Source organism: Notolepis coatsorum, assembly GCF_963971535.1.
Source record: "Notolepis coatsorum genome assembly, chromosome: 18".
In the NCBI taxonomy this organism is placed as follows: Eukaryota; Metazoa; Chordata; class Actinopteri; order Aulopiformes; family Paralepididae; genus Notolepis; species Notolepis coatsorum.
Genome location: NC_140182.1, coordinates 88,451,241 through 88,469,196, shown reverse-complemented (window position 1 = coordinate 88,469,196; position 17,956 = coordinate 88,451,241). Strand labels below are relative to the sequence as shown.

The following is a 17,956-nucleotide window of genomic DNA, read 5'->3' as shown; positions in this document are numbered from 1 at the left end:
TAGACTTGTAACTTGTTGCCACAATTTCTCAGTTTTATTTTTTTCATCTCACAGGTGAGATTGTAAACTGTGTGCTCCAGAGCCAAACTGTTTACTGTATCCTAAAATTGAGAGGTGTTAATGTAATTAACAACATGGTTATATTTACAGTGTTGCCTGGACCAACACCAGCTGTTTCCTATCTAATAGGCCCAGCCCCCCCCCCCCCAACCCCACCCCGCCTCTCCTCTCTCCAAACCTTTAAGTCTTGCATCATTAGATGACTTTATGGTCCACTTCCGATGCTGAGGTGCTATGCTTCCTTATTGCCAATTCACCTGCCTATAACCGCTGACCCCTCCTTTATGTATCGAGGATTTATGGGATGTCAGGGCCGTCAAAAAATAAAAGAAATAAAAATGTCTTTCAAATGCCGTGTCGAGATCTATGAGTGACATTTATGAATAACAGGCCTGAATGACTTTTTACTGGCTGTGATAAAAACCTGTATGTTTCAAAGGAAAACATAGCCAAAAAGGAACAAAATCCGTACCAGATAATCTCGTAGTTTTGCAACTCATTATCTAGGCAGGAATCATAGCGGCTTGTCTAGTCACTGAAAAAAGTCAAGTGAGTTCTTTTTTAATTTAATTTTTTTTCGCTGTGAAATCTATCTTTAACTTTAAATCCTCCTGGGTGCTTCATTACCTCTACGTCCACTTCTCACTCTACTTCCCCATTCTATGGAAAGCCTGTCAATTGACCTGTCTCAAACCCTGCCCCCTTTTCTTGATCCTCCAATCACAACTGTCGCTTACCTCGGACAAACCAAGTTTGTCCGAGGTAAGCGACAGTTGTGATTGGAGGATCAAGAAAAGAGGGCAGGGTTTGAGACAGGTCCATTAGAGTAGTCGTGGGGGAGGATTGCTCGGCCTCCGGCACGCCGACGTACCGAGCTAATTATAATAATGAAAGAGCTTGTCTCTTTCAAAAGCCAATCTATCCCCTGTCTGATTATGAAAATACTTTTATCACTTCATCGTCAGCACATTACGACACGCCCGCCTCAACGCCGAATCACAGCCTGAGCATGTTCACTGATGATGTTATCCGGGCTCCCATTGATCGCTGAAAGGAAACACGAGACAACAACAAGGACATGGCCTTCGATATAGGCAGCTTCCGTATCGGTTCTCACACAGTTAGCACATTATGTCTAGTGGTGTCGTTCATCTTCTCCAACCAAAGCAGAACATGCTTGCATTGTTTTATGAGCTGTGATATAGACTTGCCAAATATAGGATGCCAAGTGGCTGATTCTGATTGGTTGTGAGGGCGTCAATCAAGTGGTTGTGACATGTGTGTTAACCATCATCAACCCTGAAAATGTACACATTATCTCTGGTCCATTTAGCTGACAGACTGGTAATTGGTGATCATCTACAGGAGCCTGAGCTGCCAAATTATGTTTCTGTGTTCAATTATAGACAGAGGGCGGGCAGATTGGGGGCTGCCAGAATACATTTGGATGCTTCCAAACTCAAAGAACAATTGACTAATTCCACACTTTTTTGTGAGTCATCAGAACATTGAACACTGATCTCTCCACACACAAGCACACATGAACACACACACACACACACACACACACACACACACACACACACACACACACACACACACACACACACACACACACACACACACACACACACACACACACACACACACACACACACACACAAAGAGGTCACTTTAAACATAACTGGATGTTTTTGTATAGTATAATCAGGATAGCATAGTGACATAGGGTATAACTGTATATTGTATAGTAGTGTACATAGGACTCATTGCCTTTTGTATTTTATCTTAGTATTTTTATCATGTCTATTTTATTTCTATTTTATTTTATTCTATTATTATTATTTGTATTTTTTGCACAATCGAAGCGGACATGGCCACCTTCATTTCACTATATGTCTTGTGTGTGTATGTGATTAATAAACCTCTTGAATCTTGAGTCTGATTTCGGCATTAGCTTGTCTGAAGGTCTCCCCTCTCCCTCCCACTCCACAGCCCTCTCGGCTCATTACAGAGTGTGTGAACCCTACACCACGACCAGCGACCACAAGGAGATCTACCACTTTGGGTTCTACTGCCCCCGCCTCACGGACGACAAGGCCTACATGTTCTGCTGCATCCCCAACAGCACGGCCTTCAAGTACTGCTGCAACGAGTCAGAGTACCAGGTGGTCATGCAGAAGAACGTCACCACCTCGGACGGCTACGCGCATAAGTGAGTACCGACGCACTGTTGAAAATAAGACTGCCTTGTCAATGCTTCACTCCTTAGAGGGTGTTGGTCATCAAAAAAACAAACAAAGGTTGACCTCATTGTAGAAAAATTGGGACTCACTCCAGTTGATTGGGTTAGATTATTTAAATGATAGATTATAAATGATAGAAGCCAGAGCTTGACCTCAATGCCTAATAGTACCAACACACTGCCTAATAGTACCAACACACTGCCTAATAGTACCAACACACTGCCTAATAGTACCGACACACTGCCTAATAGTACCGACACACTGCCTAATAGTACCAACACACTGCCTAATAGTACCGACACACTGCCTAATAGTACCGACACACTGCCTAATAGTTCAGACACACTGCCTAATAGTTCAGACACACTGCCTAATAGTTCAGACACACTGCCTAATAGTTCAGACACACTGCCTAATAGTACCGACACACTGCCTAATAGTTCAGACACACTGCCTAATAGTACAGACACACTGCCTAATAGTACCGACACACTGCCAAATAGTTCAGACACACTGCCTAATAGTACCGACACACTGCCTAATAGTTCAGACACACTGCCTAATAGTTCAGACACACTGCCTAATAGTTCAGACACACTGCCTAATAGTTCAGACACACTGCCTAATAGTTCAGACACACTGCCTAATAGTTCAGACACACTGCCTAATAGTTCAGACACACTGCCTAATAGTTCAGACACACTGCCTAATAGTACCGACACACTGCCTAATAGTACCGACACACTGCCTAATAGTTCAGACACACTGCCTAATAGTTCAGACGCACTGCCTAATAGTTCAGACACACTGCCTAATAGTTCAGACACACTGCCTAATAGTACCGACACACTGCCTAATAGTTCAGACACACTGCCTAATAGTTCAGACACACTGCCTAATAGTTCAGACACACTGCCTAATAGTTCAGACACACTGCCTAATAGTTCAGACACACTGCCTAATAGTTCAGACACACTGCCTAATAGTTCAGACACACTGCCTAATAGTACCGACACACTGCCTAATAGTTCAGACACACTGCCTAATAGTTCAGACACACTGCCTAATAGTTCAGACACACTGCCTAATAGTACCGACACACTGCCTAATAGTACCGACACACTGCCTAATAGTACCGACACACTGCCTAATAGTACCGACACACTGCCTAATAGTTCAGACACACTGCCTAATAGTACCGACACACTGCCTAATAGTTCAGACACACTGCCTAATAGTTCAGACACACTGCCTAATAGTTCAGACACACTGCCTAATAGTACAGACACACTGCCTTGTCCCCATAAAGATCAACAGTGACCCTATAGACTAGTGTTATGTTGCTGACTGTAGTGTAGATCATTGGGCAGCAGTGGCCTTAATGTTGGAAAAGCGGGCTTGTGAACGGAAGGATCACAGGTTCGATCCCCCAGACTGGCAAGATACATCTGGGTGGGGAAGTGAAGCTCTCCCCACCCTCAATACCCACCGTTGAATAGCCCTTGAGCAAGGCACTTGACCCCTAACTGCTCCAGTGGAGCTGTTCAGTGGCCAACAGTAAAGGATTGTGGATGTAGCTACTAGGCAGCTCCCAGGTGTGTGAAGTAAGTTGTTGCTGAAAAAGAGCATCTGAAAAATCTGTCAATAGGAAATGTACTGTAGCTTGAGAGAGTTGAAAAGTGAGTTGAGTCCGAGCAAACAGCAAGGTGAAACAGTTTGGCACGCCACTTCTCCTCAAACGAGGAGGGAAGAGTCTGTTACTGACTTACTGATGAGCCATTGGCTCCCCTGACAGTTGCACCCTTATTTTTTTTTGATCTACTTTTTCTCCCATTTTCTATTTTTCTCCCATCCCAATTTCGTATCGTCCAATTCTACCCTCCCCTGTCTCGAACGCTGTTAGGCCATGCCTCCCACAAGCCGGCTGTAATGTGGACGAAGCCATACATTGCACGAGTCCCCTCCGGTACTCGAGGTAGCAGCCGTCGCATCTTTTTACCTGCACAGCGCGATCTTTCAGCGTCGGGGGTCTGCGTTTGGAGGGCACGCCGCCCCCGTCGCTTCCTGATTCTACTGCGCAAGCGCACCAACCGACCTGTAGGAGTCGCTGTCCACAACGTCCGATCCCCACCCATCAGCTTCCCACCCCCTAATACGGCCAATGTGTATTAGTATGAACGACCAGCTAAACTGAAAGCAATGCGGAGAGCTGGGCTCGAACCCAGCGTCTCCTGCATTGGTGGTGAGCGCCTTGCCCACTGCACCACCTAGCCGCCTCAGTTGCACCCTTATTGACACCATTTTGCCATTTTGCCTCGTGCACATTGATCTACACCTACGGAGGGATTGAGAAACGTTGCTGTGAGGATACAGTGCAGATGCTGAAACCAATCATTACTGTCATGCTGCGTGAGTGGAACCCCTGCGCATGACAGCACACAGGGGGAAAAACAGGTTTCAAGTTCAAACTATAGACCTTTTCTAACTTGACAACATAAACATTCGAAATAGGCGCCATTTGTATTTTCTGTTGCGATGTTTGTTAATACAGTTGATGACAGGAAATAAACAGGGGCCAAAGCTTGTCCCCTAGCAACGGAATAGCAACAGAATACTTCTGAAAAGGCCTATACTGTCAAATGAGATGTAGCTGAGTCATACTATTCAGTGCTATACAGTGAAATACATTTACATTACAAACAGTACCATGCTATCCATCATAGTGATCATTCGCTGTGCTAAAGCTCTATCACAGTATTTTCACGACAGACAACAAACGCACACAGTGAACTGAAACACAAAGGAGTTCGAGCTGACGGGTGATCGGTGCAGAGAAATGAGCCTCTTGGTGTGTGGGAGCTCTCAGCGGGGGGAGCAGTGGTGACAGAAACACACAGCTCTCTCCACTAATGCCTTATCAGCAGGGCTCTGTCTCCCTCTGGCCGTTCACACTGCCCTGCGACCGCTCATGATATTTCATTTAGTGGCAGAATGCCTGATGGGTGGACTGTTTCATCCCAGCTCACTGGACAGTCTACAGCTGCTCAGCCTGATATTTACCTCGGATAAACAGTTTGTCGCCCTGCCCTCCTCTCCCCCTGACAGGTGAGGCTAGAGGTGTAGTGGAGATCAGCATTGCTTGCCCCTCCATGGTTTAATTAATTGCATTTATATAGCGCTTTTCTGGACACTCAAAGCGCTTTACAATGTAGGGTGGAAATTGCCTGGTTTCTTCTCCATGGCCATAAATTAAGAATACAATACAATACAACGGTATATCAATAATTGTCTTTGGCCCATCCGACAGTTCATAAAAATTATTCACAAAAACACAGCACATCAAGTGCAAATAATCAAGGTAATAGATACAGTAGACACAATATACTGTAGTAGAGACTAGAAATAAAAAGGTTATTAAATGACTCGAAATTAAGCGGGATAACTGCATTCACATCCACACAGCACTGCATTCACATCCACACAGCACTGCATTCACATCCACACAGCACTGCATTCACATCCACACAGCCCTGCATTCACATCCACACAGCACTGCATTCACATCCACGCAGCACTGCATTCACATCCACACAGCACTGCATTCACATCCACACAGCCCTGCATTCACATCCACACAGCCCTGCATTCACATCCACACAGCACTGCATTCACATCCACACAGCCCTGCATTCACATCCACACAGCCCTGCATTCACATCCACACAGCCCTGCATTCACATCCACACAGCACTGCATTCACATCCACACTGCATTCACATCCACACAGCACTGCATTCACATCCACACAGCCCTGCATTCACATCCACACAGCATTCACATCCACACAGCACTGCATTCACATCCACACAGCACTGCATTCACATCCACACTGCATTCACATCCACACAGCACTGCATTCACATCCACACAGCCCTGCATTCACATCCACACAGCACTGCATTCACATCCACACAGCCCTGCATTCACATCCACACAGCACTGCATTCACATCCACACAGCCCTGCATTCACATCCACACAGCCCTGCATTCACATCCACACAGCCCTGCATTCACATCCACACAGCACTGCATTCACATCCACACAGCCCTGCATTCACATCCACACAGCACTGCATTCACATCCACACAGCACTGCATTCACATCCACACAGCCCTGCATTCACATCCACACAGCATTCACATCCACACAGCACTGCATTCACATCCACACAGCACTGCATTCACATCCACACTGCATTCACATCCATGCAGCACTGCATTCACATCCACACAGCACTGCATTCACATCCACACTGCATTCACATCCACACAGCACTGCATTCACATCCACACAGCCCTGCATTCACATCCACACAGCACTGCATTCACATCCACACAGCCCTGCATTCACATCCACACAGCACTGCATTCACATCCACACAGCACTGCATTCACATCCACACAGCACTGCATTCACATCCACACAGTACTGCATTCACATCCACGCAGCACTGCATTCACATCAACACAGCACTGCATTCACATCCACACTGCATTCACATCCACACAGCACTGCATTCACATCCACACTGCATTCACATCCACACAGCACTGCATTCACATCCACACAGCACTGCATTCACATCCACACAGTACTGCATTCACATCCACGCAGCACTGCATTCACATCCACACAGCACTGCATTCACATCCAAGCAGCACTGCATTCAAAGTCACGCAGCTCATCGCAATGACATCGACAGTGAATACAGTAGGCAAAAATAAAATTGCAGTTAAAAGTTAAGAATTGAGTAGGCTAACCGCATGCAGAATTGATTAGTTCTTGTATATGTTCTTTGTTGCCAAAGGCGTCCCGTAACGCTTGCCAGATCTTAGCCTCACAAACATGGGGATGTGAGGGTTTGTGATCCACAGAGCTTTCCTCCTCCTCTGTTCCCAGAGAGCCCCCGACTGGCTCTGTGGTCTTCTGATGAGTTTACTGGCTACATTGACCACCCTCGCCAGCTTGCTGCTGATCCCCAGACCATACAGTAATCTTAAAGGACAGCACACTTTCGATGAGAGACTTGTGTTGGCTTACTCCAACGCTGTTAAGTTATCTAAGCAGATACATTTGTTGCATACATTTCTTAAAAACGTAATCAACATTCACAGAGAAAGTTGTCTACAGTTTCAACTTGCAGATTCCTCATTATGAGAGGCTTAGTAGCAAAGTCCTGTTTAGAGGAGATGATCAGTTCCTTTGTTTTACTGGGATTTAACTCCAGTGCAGTGTTGTGACACCAGGTCTGGATGGGAGTATGGTTCAGGTATGCCAGTTCTCTAATCACATCACCCCTGTACAAAAGGATGACAAAAGCCATATCATCTACATTTGTCCATATGATAGTGGAGTATTGGTTTTTAGTGTGAGTTGAAGATCATTCCAGGAAACTGGTGCATCAAAACAAAAGGCAGACTTAAGTTCAGACATACCAAGTTCAGACTGAACTCGTGGGACCCTCTTAGCATGCAACCTTTTTAGGACGATTTGCCCACCGGCACTTTGGCGACCCCTAGTGGCTCGGGTGTGCATATTTTGTAATACAATATATATATATCGAATTGAAGGCTTATTTGTTGCCTGTCGATAGCGTCAAAATCCGACAAAATCCGTTCAGCGGTTCTCGAGTTACATGCCGGTATTTGAGGCTTGTGCAAAGTACACGGTATTGCGCAAAATACCACTCCCGACTCTTGGCACAGTAGTTCCGGCAATCTAGATCCGATCTCGAAAATTATTGTGGATCGTTGTAGCCAATGAGTGTGGCTTTCCAATGATAACCCACGTGGGGATGTATGAATCTAAAAAACAAAAAAAAACGAACGAGCGAAAACAGGAAGAGAAAAACAGCCGAATGAATTGAAGTCTATGAGAAAACTCAGTTTTTCTTTTGTACACAGTTTACCAAAATCACCCCTAATCACTCATTTCTGAATGGATCTTTATGAAATCTTTGTAAGCCATACCACCTTCTGGGGAAATACTACCTCTGGACTACTAACTACCACCGAAAAACTTGAGTAACAAGTTTTTCTACAACTCAAGTTCAGACCTATGTTACTCTATTACGTTAGCACTAAAAGTGAATTTTTCTTCAGAATGTCATCTTTCAAAAGAGACCAGGCTCATGCATGTGCTATAAGTATAAAATATGTTGTTTTGGTTTGCAAAAAAAGTATGCAGTCCTCAAAAACGAAAACTAAAATGGCCATTGCAGGTTAAGAGGTTAAGTGTAAGCCAATGTTTTGAGCGGGTCAGATAAGGTCCATAATTCCAATCAAGCATCATTGTGATATATGGTGGCAATTTTCCATCAATGGTCTTGGTCTTAAAGATAAACAGATACCAATGTCTATTTTGTCTTTCTGATAGAGAAGACCAACCCGCCTTATCATACAGGATGCAATGATGCGTGCCAGTTATGAATCTAAAAGTAGAATGAAAGACGGTCTCTAAGGGTAAAAGAGTGGACAAGGCAGCATTTCTATAAATTACCTCATCATAATCCAAAACTGACATAAAGATAATCAACAATCTTCTTTCTGCAAATCATAGGGAAGCTTGATTTGTTTCTGTAAAATAACCCAATCTTTTGTCTCAGCTTGCTAGTGAGATTGCATGTGGTATTTAAAAGTCAATTTTTCATCAAGCCAAATGCCAAGATATTTATATTCAGTGACTCTCTCAATAGTGGATCCATTTAGAGTAGATATACACAAGCAATTAAAATCTACGTTTCTTGATCTAGAAAATAGCATCAATTTAGTTTGACTAGCATTCAGCAGTCAGCACCAGCTTGATGAGAGCTTCCTGCAGAGCATCAAAGGAACGTTGGAGGTTATCCACTGCTAGCTGAACTGAGGCAGCAATACAATAAATTATATTATCATCCACATACAAATGGGCTTGACAGCCATTCAATGTAGAGACTATATCGTTTATATGAATAGTGAAGAGGACTGGGCCCAGAATTGAACTTTGCAGTACACCCTTTGTTATCTGCAAAAATTCAGACTCACCGCTCTATCAAGACCAATATTACCTAGTTTTTGCAAGAGCAGATGATGGTCAACTGTGTCAAATGCTTTAGACAGGTCAACAAAAAGGGCAGCAGTGTTTTCTATTATCTAATGCAGTTATTAAATCATTATTGACTAAGGTGACAGCTGAAATGGTTGTTCACTAATAATTACATGACATTTGCTAAACAGGGTAATTTAGAAATTGGTCGATAGGTCCTCTTTGTCACCACCTTCATTTTCCAAACACTAAGGAAATGACCTCCTAAGATGGAAAGAAGTTCAGCAATAATTGGAGATTTTTATTTAAAAAGGGGGGGGGGGGGGGGGAACCCGCATATATATCGGTATCGGTTGATATCGGTATCGGAAATTAAGAGTTGGACAATATCGGGATATCGGATATCTGTAAAAAAGCCAATATCGAACATCCCTACTTGCAATGCTTCTAATACAAAGAGGTAGAGGGATTGAATTGGATTTGGGAGCATGTTCCATTGAGCACATACCATCATCAGCAGCTATGGCAGGCCCTTTGTACAGTATGTCTTATCAAACAAATTCCCTGCATCTCCAAAGTGCTTGTTAAATGTTAAACAAATATAATTTCAGTCCGAAATCACATCGTACTTGATATGCATAGGCAGATCATTTGTGGGTTTGTTTTTATTCAAATTAGCTGCTTTCCAGAAATTAGCCGGATTAGAGTAGGAGGTTAAAATAAATTCCGACTTGGCTTTTCTCACTGCAGAGGTGCATTTATTTAGAATCTGTTTGAATGATGTGTGACAATGTGAAGTGTCACGAGAGTCTGGCACAAGACCAAGCAATGTTCCTCTCTTTAAACAAGGCTGACAACTCCTGAGAACCATGGTGTTATTCTTAAGCATTACATCACGCGACAGAGTGTGTTATAGAAATTAGATCACGCCTACAGTATGGGTGGTTGTTAGGCTCGAGGCGCAGCCGAGGGTCGTTAGACCCCCATAAGTGTGATCTAATTTCTATAACACACTCTGTCGCATGATGTAATGCTTTTATACAATGGCCGAAATTATCCAACCTTATTGCTATACAATAAACACACAGTAATTGAAGCATAATGGAGATTTATTCACAAAACCATCCGCAGAAAGTAGGTCCCAAAAAAAATTATTTAAGAAGATGCCTCCGTGTCTAGAAGCAGCTGGGATGTGCGCGCGGTGCTTCAAAGCATGCCATCTAACAAAACCAATTACATAATCCAACATTGTGTACACAACTAACATATTCCAGTTAACAGTATCTTTTTTTTATTATTTGTTACGAATATATCCATACTTCAATGAAATCGCTTTGTGCGACAGTGTCCTTTTGCAGAGGCAGGTTGCTACAAAGCATGCCATCTAACAGTGAAATTACCGGTTGTTATTGGATTGATTGATTGATTGAACATTTTATTACCAGATTGCAGAATGGGTACAATACAGTACAGCTCAATACACACAATTGTTAAGAGGATGCAGACCAGAGAAAGACTTTTGTCTTGTTTACATCAGGGTCCCCCATTTTCAATGCATCATAACATATATGACATACAGATAGACAGTGATACATCTATACATAGGTTGCTACAAAGCATGCCATCTAACAGTGAAGTTAGCGGTTGTTATTTGATTGATTGATTGAACATTTTATTAACAGTGAAATGACAGTGTCCTTTTGAAGGAGAGGGAGGTTCTACAACGAATGCCATCTAACAACACACTTCCCGCGATTTATATTTTGTTTCACAATGAGTCATGACCAACCAATTACATAATCCAACATTGTGTAAGCAACTAACACATTCCACGTGACTTTATCATTTTTGAATGAGTCGTTATGACGCTATCAATACATCCATTCATAAAGATTATTGTCCGCCATCTTGGTTTCATTCCTAAAAACACGAACGGCGGAGTGATTAGGAAACAAAGTAATTCGGTTGTGGGCGGGTTCTGGGATCACGTGGAGTGTGTTATGAGAAATAACAACATCTGAAAGAAGTGTTTCAGCCAATCAGAATCAAGAAATGTGCATGCATTGTATAATATCTTTTATTCTAAACGTCTTAACATGCCTATCAACGATTGAAGTAAGTCTTCACAAAGAAACCCAGAGCCGAAAACTCAACTGTGAGGTGTATATCACTATGTGTTGATAAGTGTCTAAAATTTATTTTAGTAACTGTGTGAGATTTTGTTTTTATTAAGCGCATACTTTTAATACAAGCAATTAGACAGTGATCACTAATGCCATGTTCAAAAACACTGCAGGTTGTAATTTTGTCAGGCCTATTGAACAATGAAAGATCTATTAAATTAGAGTAGACCTGGACATTTTGTCTGGTGGGTTCCATTATTAACTGGGATAAATTAGGGTTAGCACTAATCTCCTTAAGATACTAAGGAGCGCGTGTGCATGTGACGTCATTAAAACATAGTGCAACCAGAGATAAAATCTGGATATATCTGAATATCTCTAGATCAGACCTGCTAAAGCAACTATAGAACTTAGATCAGCAGATGGTGGTCTGTAGACCCCTATTGCTAACCCATGCCATGAGGTAGGACCTAACTGAACTCTGAAATCCATAACATTTAGGTCTAGTATCGTTGACTAAAAACACACTTCTTCAATCAATATCTAATGAAAAAATTAACCGAACCTTCGTACTGTCTTTTAGTATCATGCACTTTGCTACTAAATAATCTTCCTTGCCTATATTACTACCTACTATGCTAATATGTTTTACTTAATGTATGTTGTACTCAATACTGTAGCACCCAAGTTCAACACTGTTTGATGAACATTGTTACTTTGATGCCAGGGTTGTACCCTTCCTGCTGACCTGTTGTACAGAACTTGTAAGTCGCTTTGGATAAAAGTGTCAGCTAAATTAAATGTAGTAACGGCATCTAAATCTGACACAGAAAGACCTGATTTAACATACACTCCTCCCTTCCAAGCTCTATCCACTCTGTATGTATCATCATAGCCCATTAAGGCAACATCACTAATATGATTTGTGAGCCATGATTCACTTAAAATCAGCAGATCAGGATCAGTCTGGAGAACTAGAATATTAATATGATATTTCTCGAGGAAGCTTCTAATGTTCAGATGAATTATTTCTAAAGCATTTCTATTTTTAAAAAGCAGCAGGGTTAAGTGGAGAAAATGCAATGGGAAGCGTCATACTGGTATGTAGGGGGATTGAAATGAAGTTAGAAACAATGATCCTCATTCTCGAACTGACATACGTGAAAGTTACCAAGGAATTCCTTCGTAACTCGATTTACGAACTTATTCGGCATTCTCGAATGACTTCGTATTGACAGACCAGTGTGTGCCCATGTTTTTAACAGCTTTCTTTGGGAGAAGTCCTTGGGGATTGCGGTCACTTGATTCTACAGACATCCGTGGAATTAAATAATTATAATGATAATAAACGCGACAATATTTGTATCATTAACAATTACATTTGACTCAATGAGGCATCTTGAGCATTACACACACTGCAAACTAAATATATAAGAAGTAACGCAATCGCCGCGGATATAGCTACTGTATAGTGGAATAGACTGTATTAATATACCATATACCGCCTTGTTCTCTATGATATTATTTATTGTTAGTTTGATTTATTCTAAGTAATAAATAAATGCATGGAGAAACGGCTTGGTGGGGCAGGCTCAGCGCACACTTTAACTAAAACGACCTGACACAGACATGATGTAAGCACTATGGGTCTAAAATCATTAAGAAAAGTAGCACCTGTTCTTTTGGGACTATATGAAAGAGCTTCCAAGAGCTAATCAAATTTTTTATAATCTGGTAAAAACTCCTTTTAGCTGAGTGGTACAGTCCTTGTGTACCCTTCCTTTCAGACCATCAGGACTTGATGCCTTGTTTGGCTTCAGCCGTCCCAGAGCAGCTGTTACCTCTTGTTCTGTTAACTGTATGGGGGGACAAACTGGGAGACTGCTCCAAATTGCATCACATTCAGAGCTATGGTCCTTTGTGTCAAATCTGCTATAAAAAAAAACATTCAGTTCATTGACAAAGGATGGAAAGTTTGTAGCATGACATTATTGCATCTTAGCCTCTCTACCCATCATGATATTAAAGCCTGACCAGGCCTGTCTCACATCACTTGTACAGAATTGTCCTTCTATCTTTTTATCCTCCACTTAGGCTTTCCTTATCTCTACTCCTCCTCAGTGAGTGATGGGATCTTTTGGCTCTGTTCCTTTCCAAGAACCGTTCAAACGAATGGCTCATTGTTAAAAAATTATTTGGTGGTTACTTGGTTTATCAGTCTTAAATCTAAATATTTTGTTTATCCGCGGAATAATCACTAGGATATTTATAGGATAAGATTTGGATCCGATTCAAACGTAGATACTTAGCCCTCAAATCATTCAAATGTTTTTGTGAACACTGGTGCCATCACCTCCACAGAATGCTGCTTTCTTTTCATCAAGGCTGCTTTCCAACTCTTTAGTCATCCATAGTTTATTATTTGGGAAAATGTTGATAGTTTTAGTTTGGGCAACATTGGCTTCACATGAGTTAATAAGAGGTTATAGTGTCCGTGAGTTTGTGACCGTCCACCAGACAATAGTCAAATAAAGTGTCCTATATTGTGTCCTGGAAGCAGGGACTCTGAGTTATTCTTTCTCGCCTTCAGACCAAATATGGATGTCCTTGGTAGTGGGCTTTTCCCTTTTCACTCTGGCTCTGTCTTTTGGAAGGAGATGTATTACATTATGGCAGACCGCTTTATATATTTATATATTTGCAAAACACAGATCCGGGATTCGGGTGGAGCAAGTTACACAGGTGGCATATTGGTCCGGTGTTGGCAAATTACACCTTATGTCATAGGTGTTAAAATCACCAAGGATGAATTCAGGATGGTCTCCGGAACGGGAAAGCATATTATTATAGCTTTCTGCTGTTCTGCTGGCAGCCGTTTCATTATCAGGGCCAGACACAGCATTATGATTATTTGTCTGAATTCTCTCGGACGGTAAAATGGTCTGAATGACGCTGTCAAGATTTCAAAGTCTGGGGTGCACACTTGCTCTCATACAAAAATTACCATCCTCCCCTTACCGACTTTTGTGCTTTAAAGGTGAAATACGTAAACATTTTCTATGTATAAAAATTACTGCGGCTGGGTGGCGCAGTGGGCAAGGCGCTCGCCACTGACACAGGAGATGCAGTGTTAGAGGGTGGGAAAGCCGGTGGTGGGGATTGGACGTTGTGGACAGCGACTCCTACAGGTCGGTTGGGTGACGCCTGTACAGCAGAAACAGGAAGTATCAGGGGCAGCGTGAGCCTCCCACGCGTTACTCCTCACCACTGAGAGTTCGAGCTGTCTGGTGAAAAGATGCGACAGGCTGCCTCCTCGTGTACCGGAGGGGACACGTGATGCAAGGCTTCTATCCTCACTACAGCCGACCAGTGGGAGGCATAGTCTAGCAACGTTCAAGACAGGGGAGGGGAGAATTGGAATTACGAAATTGGGATGGGAGAAAAATAGAAAATAATGAGAAAAAGTGGATCAAAAAAAATGAATTACTAGATAGCATAGTCGTAGAACCCTTGAATTAATGCTCCTGTTAGAGTCTTCAAGATATTCTTGTTTACCAGAGAGGAGATCCTGTACAAAAATCTTGTTCGTTGGTTGACTTTTTTGATTACATTGGTTGCCAGCTACTTATCAACTCCATGATTAATACAGAGATTTGGGTGATGTACCCCAGTTTGCCAGTAGCTTTCACTCCATTTCAGGCTAATTTGAATTCTCAATCTAGCTCAAAGAAAATAATAGTGCCGTGCATTTTAACAATGCAGACAACAACTTCCACGATCGCACGCTCCTTCACAACATCATCAAACAATGTATTTTGTTATTGTTTTGAGTGAGAGACCCCATAGTGGCATAAGAATGACATACTGTACGTTTTAAATTCATCTTGATCTGCTCTTATCACACTATATATTTCCAGCACAGCAGTGTGCTGCCCCTTCAGCTATGTCTCCATAAAACACATGACTTTGTCTGAAGTGTGAATCACACCCTCCACAAATTCATCCAGTTTGTTGTTCAGGGAGAGCACACTCGATAGTGTGATGTAAGGAAGGCAGTGCTGGAAAATAACTATGTATTTTTTACTCATTTTAGGGGACATTATACTTTTACTTTTACTACATGTAGTTACTTTTAAGAAAAAGATTTAGTATAGAAAACATGGCAAAAATGTATGAATATTATGTACTTTCACATTTGAAGCCTGTTAACTTCAAGAGGACGTAATCAGAGCAGCTTAACTGGACCACATACCACTTTAACATAATCTTAGGAGGTCAATGGATCGAGGATTGAATTCTCCCAAGCACTGGAATACACAAACGTCATGTGGAATACGTACTTTTACTTTAGATACTTAAGTACATTTAATAGCAAATACTTCTCTACTTTTACTTAAACCAGAGTACTCATTTATCTGGGTATTTCTACTTTTACTTAAGTAAAGGTACTGTGTACTTCTTCCACCATTGAAGGAAGGAGGGAATCTGCAGCCATATCTCTTCAACCACGGCTTTAACACCTCCTTTCCGCAGTTTCCTCACTCTTCCGCTATCCGTGGAATTCCGCTATCTGTATATCTGCTTCCATTCCGCTACAGATCAGCTAGCCGAGCTGTTGGCCAAAAACACCTCTCTGAGAGTTTTAAGCCAGGCTAGCTGAACCATATCCGCTTCCATTAGTTTGTGCTAAGCTAGGCTAGCTTGCAGCCGGGTAGCTTTCTACTGAGCACACAGGGAGGAAATCAGTATCTATCTTCTTGTCTGACTCTGGAGCAGACGGTAAGCACATTTCCCTTAATGTTGTCAATTTAAAGAGGAAGAGAAGACAGGTGTAAAAACGCAACTTTTCACTAACACTAACACCCCCAACCCCCCAAACCTTCCCCCTTTTGCAGTAACTATGCCGCCCTGGTCGGCGTGTGGATCTACGGCTTCTTCGTCATGGTGCTGCTGGCCCTGGACTTCCTCTACTACTCGGCCATCAACTATGAGCTGTGTCGAGTCTACCTGGAGAAGTGGGGGTTGGGAGGACGCTGGTTGAAGAAGGCCAGGAGCCAGTGGCAGAGGTCCAATGCAGCGGAGAGCGAGGGCCAGGGTCAGTCCCAGCCCCAGCCGATGGTCCACGGCCACTACCAGCCCAGACAAAGCCTCAGAGGAGAAAGCCACAGTCCCACAGTCCAGCCCTACAACACGTCCAGCGCCTGGTGAGATCCGACACCCTTCGCACATCAATTTACAGCCGATGAAGGACCATACGTCCATTTTGAAATATTCTGAAGTCAAACTGATAATCCACAGATAATGCCTTTTTGAAAGATCACTCATCAGAATTCTTGAGAAGGATGTATGGTTATTTGACCTTAGTATGTATTGTTGAACGTGAGATTTGGCTCAGATTAGTGATGGAGTCAATTGAGTGTTGTTAACTTTGAAAACCAAATTTAAAACAGATATAGGATATTTGTTGATATAATGATCACTTTATAGTAGGTCTAGCTGGATAGGAAATTCACTTAATGAAAATCCTAAGGCAATGGCTTCTATCATTTGGGTGGTAAGTGTAAAGCTAGCAGAAAATACTGGAAAAACAAGGTAAATGTCTTAGTCTTCAGAAATTAGCTCAAGGGGCCGCGTCACAAATACTCTTTCATCTCTTTTTCCTTTATTTCCTTTTTTATAAAATTCTTTCCTTAAATTCCATACCTGTGAGGCCTTTTCTTCTCTGTCATGTTTTGTACTATGTGACATTTTAGTTAGTAAACAATATGTCTTGCATACTTTTCAAAGGCCAATGGGGGGGGTCTGAACAACAATGCATCCCATACACCCGTCACGTATCACACAGACAGACAGACAGACAGACAGACAGACAGACAGACAGACAGACAGACAGACAGACAGACAGACAGACAGACAGACAGACAGACAGACAGACAGACAGACAGACAGACAGACAGACAGACAGAACTCTGCTCACAACAATTCCCTGGTGGGGAGTAAATTCAATATTTAGCCTTAACTCAATCAGCGCCAGATCCGAGAAAAGTCGGGTTAACTCGCCAACCGTTCAGCGCCAGACCCGAGTATAGTCGGGTTTTCATCGTTATTTCTTTTATTCAATATTTTTATTCATTTCTCTCACACGGACCTCAGGGTTACCATAGGGAACCACTCTGAGATCGCTAGAGTGCAATACCTGCCGCATCCTGATAGGTGGCAGTATCGCCCACCCTTTTTTTCACACCCGGTGTTACATTTAATTCACTCCGGGCGAATTTTTTTTTGGTCAGGCGATTTTAGTTTAGCGGTTCACTCCATGGCATTGAAACGCATCCAATGCCCCCGATGCATGTGTTGTGGTGGATTATCTTGGCGACACGATGGACACCAATACTGGAAATCGCGATCAGACAATTGGAATATTCTTATTGGGGTACCTCCT

At 42.5% G+C, this 17,956-nt stretch overlaps 1 protein-coding gene across 2 annotated transcripts in view; it reads left to right on the top strand.

Annotated features, from left to right (window-relative positions):
* The window catches only part of shisal1b (shisa like 1b), a 33,608-nt gene that overhangs the window by 857 nt on the left and 14,795 nt on the right, over positions 1 to 17,956 (top strand). For both annotated transcript variants that reach the window (XM_084334425.1, XM_084334424.1), the window contains exons 2-3: positions 2,056 to 2,275; positions 16,410 to 16,718. In XM_084334425.1, coding sequence (XP_084190551.1) covers positions 2,056 to 2,275; positions 16,410 to 16,718 — 529 coding nt within the window. The remainder of the gene's footprint in view (positions 1 to 2,055; positions 2,276 to 16,409; positions 16,719 to 17,956) is intronic.